Raw genomic sequence first — 6,227 nt, forward strand, 5'->3', positions numbered from 1 at the left:
GTGTGTGTGTGTGTGTGTGTGTGTGTGAGTGAGACTCACCTGGGTCGGTCACGCAGCTGAGCACGAAGAAGAGCAGGTTTGTGGCCAGCAGCAGGTAGGGCAGGAGAAGACAGGGCAAGGAGAACTCCAGCTCCTGACAGTAGCCAAAGACTTCCCAGGTGTACTCGGTATAGACCAGGCCTTGCAAGACCAGGTGCAGGACGATGAAGGTGTGGTTTCTGCAAGAAGGCGGGCAGGTGGCTTGCTCTCGGGGACCCCCGGGGGACAGGGCTGGCCAGAGTGTGGAACAGAGCCAAACAGCCACGTCCTTTGGGCCTCGAGAGAAAGAGCAAGAGGCCCACGGGAAGTGAGGTGAAACATTTCACACAGCACGTGAAAACAACGAGGCAAAAAGCCACTGCTGTCAGCCCATTCCAACTGGCTGCGGCCCTACAGGACAGAGTTGCCCCTGTGGGCTCCTGAGGCTGTCCATCTTTGGGGAGCAGATAGTCTCATCTGTCTCAGGGAGTGGCTGGTGGGTTTGAACCATCAACTCTGTAGTCTGCAGCCCAGGACTTCAACCACTGCACTACCAGGCTCCTTGGCTCCGGTGTGTGGGGCTGTGGCGTTATGGCGACATCGCTCATTCTTTGGCTCACTACAGGGTAGACAGGGCTCGGCTGAACGCTGAACTGCTGGGGGCACATACATACCGGGTATGAAAGAGGTAGTGGAGCCATCTTTGCACGCATCTCTGAAGGCATTCTGGGATGAGACGGGAAATGACCTGCAGTGCAAGAAAAAATATAGGCTTGGTTTCGTTTCTCATCTGGCCGAAACGACTCAGCTTCTCTGGGCACGGTGCTGCATGCAGTCTAGTGGGTTCTGACTCACAGCCACCCTGCAGGATAGAGGACTACCCCCTAAAGCTGCCGAAGCGGTCTCATTGGCAGAAGCCGACTGCTTCATCTTTGTTCCTCAGAGTGGCTGGTGGGTTGGAACCACTGACCTTTGGGTTGGCAGATGACTGCTTAACCATGGCACTACCTGGGTACCTTTCTCCATGTATAAATGACCATATTGCTAACACCGAATTTTGTGTTCACAGGTGTGAGAGGTAAGGTTCAGTGTCAACTTGGCTGGGCCAAGACTCTGAGACCTAGTAATCCCCCATGACGAAATCCCCAGGGTGTGGCCTGCTTCCAATATAAGTGGGTGCAGTAGAAAAGCTTGTTTGCTTTTGGCTGAATCTGGATCTTGAATTTGGTTAGTGGACCTCAGGTTCTTCAGACTTGACCCAACTGTCTGCCATGTTGCCTACTGATCCTGGGAGTCATTAGCAGCCTACTACCTTAGCTGTTGACCTTGAACTCATTCATCTATGCAGCCAGAGCCTGCCATCCGACCCATTAACTTGAAACTTGCCTATCTCCACAGCTGTGTGAGCCATTTCCTTGATATAAACATTTCTCTCCCCCACCCTCTCTCATCACTGGTTTTGCCTCTCTAGAGGACCTAGCTTAAGACAGTATGTGAACAGAGAAGAAATTCAAGAGGGAACAAACAGGAAAACAACACTTAACTGCCAACTCTATTTTCACACTGGCCGCTGTCAGTCTTCAGGGGAAGAAGGGGAGTGGGGCGATGGGTCAGTAACACTGCCCCCCCAGGGTCACCCGTGTATCAATCCCTTCCTGAGGACTGCTCACCCCACTTTGAACACTGGGAAAAGGAGGGTGGGCAGCCTGATGCTCAGCTTTCTGACGCCACACTCTGCTCACCCCTTGCCCCTCCATCAGGCCCCTTCAGGCAGACAATGCTCACACCCCATTATGGGCATCAAATGCAGAGGGGGGTGGGGAAAGTCGCCCTTGAGAATGTTATCCTGTAACCACAAAGCATTCCTTTCAACAGGAGACAGAGACACACAGAGAACACACCACAGCTGCCAAACATGGAAGAAAGTAAAAAAACCTGGTGTCCCCATTTTGTCCATTCAGGATCCCATGAGCACTTTCAGAGTTGGGGAGTCCCGAGCGACCCTGTTACCTGTGTTCCTTCCCCGACCAGGCCTTTCAAGCAGTGGATTCTCGAGCAGACGCACCACAGAAGGACAACGGTCAGCATCAGAAGCAGGTAGAAGAAGAAGAGAACCAGGAAGTCCATCCTGGAGGCTAAAAGCAAGCAGAAGGGGACCACCCACGGCTGACACCGGGTACCTCTGAGGCTCCCCACCCTGAATGTGCCAGCCTTCAGAGTGCACACCTGGAGCCCTGCTACCCTGGGTGGGGCTCCCAGAGTCCAGGGCCTTCACTTTAGAATTTCCCCATCTAACGCTGTGGAACCGCCTTGTCGACGATTCCAGCCAGGAAGTTCCAAAACATCATTTGGGGGAGGGCAGGAGAGACGCCATCCACCCCCACGCCCCTCCTCACACACATAGATGTGGATCTAGGAGGCGTCAGGGATTCTCAACAGCCATTGGGTCAGGCATCCCACACGGGCTTTTGGGGTTGTGCCCAGAATCCCACATCTTATCCCGTGATGCCCCCCCTTAGGGCAGTGGTTCTCAACCTTCCTCATGCTGCGACCCTTTCATACAGTTCCTCATGTGGTGATGACCCCCAACCATAACATTATTTTCGTTGCTACTTCATCACTGTCATGTTGCTACTGTTAGGAATCATGTAAATATCTGATAGGCAGGATGTATTTGCAGTGCTACAAAATGAACATCATGAAAGCATAGTGATGAATCAGAAACAAGATGTCATTATATAATGTGAAATATTTATTTCTAATGGCAAATAAATGAAGTTTTGCCTTAAAGCATGGTACAGCATGGGTCACAGTCTTCACGCAGGGTACTCGTATGTGGGCGGACCTGCATGTGGGCGGACCTGCCTGAAGATGGAGAGAGGAGCGGTGTCCCCTTCCTAAGACCATGGGAAATATGTTTTTCCCATGGTCTTAGGCGACCCCTGTGAAAGGGTTGTTCGACCCCCAAGTTGAGAAGCGCTGCCCTAGGGCAATGGTCACAACTACCAGGATCACCCATCGGGCAGAGCTGCTCAACCAAACCAGAACCAAAACCAAACTCAATGCCATGGAGTGGATGCTACCTCGCAGCAATCCTACACAACTCCCCCTGCAAGTTTCTGAGATCGTATCTCTCTGGGAGTAGAAAGCCCCACCTTTCTTCTGAGGAGCGGCTGGTGGGTTCGAACTGCTGACTTTGTGTTTAGCAGTCCAACTCCATATTCCAGCTATGCCACCAGGGTTCCTTGAGTTGCTCAAAACACACACACACACACACACACACACACACAACCAAACCCATTGCTATTAACTCCAACGCATGGCAATTCCATGAGTTACAGAGCAGGGCTGCTCCACAGGGTTCTTCTGGCTATAATCTTTATGGAAGAAGGTTCGACTTTGCTCTGGGGTGCTGCTAGGTGAGCTAAATAGTCAACTTTGAGGTTAGTAGTGAAACACAGGAACTAGTTAGCTCACTGGTCCAAGCAAATTAGATGTTAGAAATTAGACCTGGCCTGGCATCCCCAAAACATAACCATCACGACCCTCACCTGAGACTCCTCGGGATCTGATGGTGGCCGACCAGCTAAGCAAATGTGCCCACAGCACCAGCACATATTGTGCACCTTCATTCATGGCTGTGTGCCAGAAGCACTGATGTATCTCAAGCGAACATGCGAATTCTCATAAACCAAGGTACTTGATAGACTGGCTAGTTGTCCCTTTGGGTCTTAGCAGATAGGATTTGAGACAGAATTCTATACTTGAGGGCAATCCACAAACTACTTATACTGCTGATGGGTACCCTTGAATGGACTTTTGACTCATAAGGGCCCTCTGTGATAGGGGAGAGCTGGCCTGTGGGGCTTTCAACATGGTAGCCCTGGTGGCATAGTGGTTACAAGTTGGGCTGACAACTGAAAGGCCAGCAGTTCAAAACCACTGGCTGCTCCAAGGGAGAAACACAAGGCTTTCTACTCCTGTAGGGAAGTACAGTCTTGGACACCCAGAGGGGCAGTTCTACTCTGTCCTGTAAAGTTGCTAGGAGTCAGCATCAACTTGATAGGAGGGAGGGAGGGAGGGAGCACTGTGGGTTAAGCGTGGGCTGTTATCCACATCAATGGGTCAAACCCACCAGCCACTCCATGGGGGAAAGATACCGTCCAGATGCTCCCCGACAGATTGACAGCCTTGAAAACTCCAACACAGGGCTGCTATGAGTCAGAATGGACACACCGACAATGGGTTTTGTTTTTGATGGAGATCATCATTACAGGAGCAGATTGCCAGGTTTTTACATTTTTTTTTCCTGCAGAGCCCTGGGTAGGTTCCAATGGCCAACCTTTTGGTTACCAGCTAAGGGCTCCTTCTTTCATGTGACTGTGGAATGGGGGCTCAGAGGAGGAACCGCATTTCTCATGGGGAGCCCCGGGGGCCCCAGCCTACATATCGCCACGGCGGGATAATTTTCCGTCCACAGCTCTGGTGTTCCGTCCTGCCGTCCATCGCTCACGGCGAATTCCAACAGCCCGTCCTCGGGCACAGCGGTGCGTGCCTGGCATCACCAGGGGCCCCCAACGCTGCAGGCGACATGGCTCGAGGGGGCTGGGGCCTCCCGGAGAGGCAGGTCAGTGGATCACTCACAGAGCACTGCGGCGGTGGCCGAGGAGCCAGGGCCAGGGCCAGGGCCAGAGCGAGGGGCACACTGTGGCCAAGTCTGTGGGCGTCCGGGGGTGCAAGTCCCCGCCGAGTGAACGCGCTGCGCGGCTTCCGCAGAAACAGCTCCTTAGCAAGAAATCAGCCGGGAGCCTTGAGTGCCGGGTCCAGCCCTGTTCGTGGCGTCCACGCCGGGGACCGGGCCGAAGGCTCCCCTCCGTGCACTTACTCGCTGGGCCAGGGATGCGCACCGGAGCCCCGGTCGGGGCGCGGGGAACGGCCAGCCGGGCCGCGGTCCCTCATCCAAGGCGGAGGGAGGCTCGGACGCCAACGCCGGCGGCGCTGGCCAGCCGGGGTGCCAGCGAGCCCCACCGGGGGGCCTGCCCGCCAACTGCCCGCCGCACCGCGCCGGCGCCTCCGGTGCGCGGCCCCACTGCGGTCCGCTTCCTGGCGAGGGTCGCTTCTGGAGCCCGGTCGTTCCGGGGCGCCCCTGGCGGCCCTCCGCGCACGACGCGTCCTGGGAAGCCCGCGTTTGAGAACACGGGGGCTCAGATCTCGGGCCAAAGGTCCCTCTGGGGTCGCCAAGGGGCTTGGATTGTGAACACTGGGCCGAACAGGGACCCGGGCCGGCACGTAGGACACGGTAAAACGGACCCCGAGGCTGCACGTTTTAGAGACCTCATCTTTCTCTTGCGGAGCGGCTAGTAGTTTCGACCTGCTGACCTCGCGATTAGCAGCCCCACCTGTAACCCCACCGTGCCACCAGGACTCCCCAACCTGGTGGGGTCCCGACCGCCCAGCATCGAACGCCGCCAGGCGAGGCAAAGGCCCGGTGTCGCCGTCAGTGTGGCTTGCCGCGCTCCATTTGCCTTGGCGCCCGCTGTGTCCCAACGGCCTCTGAACGTCCTGTCCCGAGGGTAAGGACAGTCACCTGCCCGCGGGCCTTGAGCATCAGAGGCAGTTTCATGAGCGCGGGGCCTGGTTTGACCAGGGCTGCTTCTAAATGTGGTTTCGAGGACGTCTGCCTCGGTGGGGGTTCCTGGGCTCGGACTGCGTCTGACTCCGCGGAGGCCAGGCTATTCTGGAAAATGTGCCTGTGCCTGAGCTGCCCCCCACCCCCACCCTTTGTGGGAGCAATGCTTGCTCCCCAGACACTGACTGGAAAGCTCTTTTCCGGGCTGCCCTTGCGCCTATCCCAGTTTCTTAATTCTTCTCTTCATATTTCAAAAAGGAAACCAAAACTTCAAAGCAAACGGGACACCTTCTGTACTCCCTGTGGCCAGGGCTCTCATGAATTTGTGAGCAGATACTGGAAACAAAACAACCAAACACACAAAACACTCCAGCAACAAAAGGCGATTCTGCTGGGGACAAAGGTGGTGGGTGGAGCCATATCCCAGAATATGAAGTGGGCTCCATTTCCGGTCTCTCTCTCTCTCCCCCCACCCCCACCCCATCCTGCTGGCTGTCACTGAGTTGGAGGTAGATTTAAAAAAATTTTTTTAAGGAGTTGTGCTAGTGTATGGGGCTTTGTTGGACTACTAACCTCAAGG

The 6,227-nt window shown here is 55.1% G+C and overlaps 1 protein-coding gene across 5 annotated transcripts in view; it reads right to left on the reverse strand.

The window, feature by feature from the left end:
• Positions 1 to 4,966, reverse strand: part of ZDHHC4 (zinc finger DHHC-type palmitoyltransferase 4) — a 10,408-nt gene extending 5,442 nt beyond the window's left edge. The window contains exons 1-4 of one of the 5 annotated variants that reach the window (XM_045285901.1): positions 4,904 to 4,966; positions 2,029 to 2,153; positions 693 to 766; positions 40 to 218 (exon numbers count right to left, since the gene is read on the reverse strand). In XM_045285901.1, the coding sequence (XP_045141836.1) occupies positions 40 to 218; positions 693 to 766; positions 2,029 to 2,145 (370 nt within the window). In that variant the 5' untranslated portion in view covers positions 2,146 to 2,153; positions 4,904 to 4,966. The other 4 variants (XM_045285899.1, XM_004705552.2, XM_045285900.1 and 1 more) reach the window with 4 other exon arrangements.
• Positions 4,967 to 6,227: the final 1,261 nt, after the last annotated feature.

Source organism: Echinops telfairi, unplaced genomic scaffold (genome assembly GCF_000313985.2).
Source record: "Echinops telfairi isolate 266 unplaced genomic scaffold, ASM31398v2 ScPeMD7_5;HRSCAF=22, whole genome shotgun sequence".
In the NCBI taxonomy this organism is placed as follows: Eukaryota; Metazoa; Chordata; class Mammalia; order Afrosoricida; family Tenrecidae; genus Echinops; species Echinops telfairi.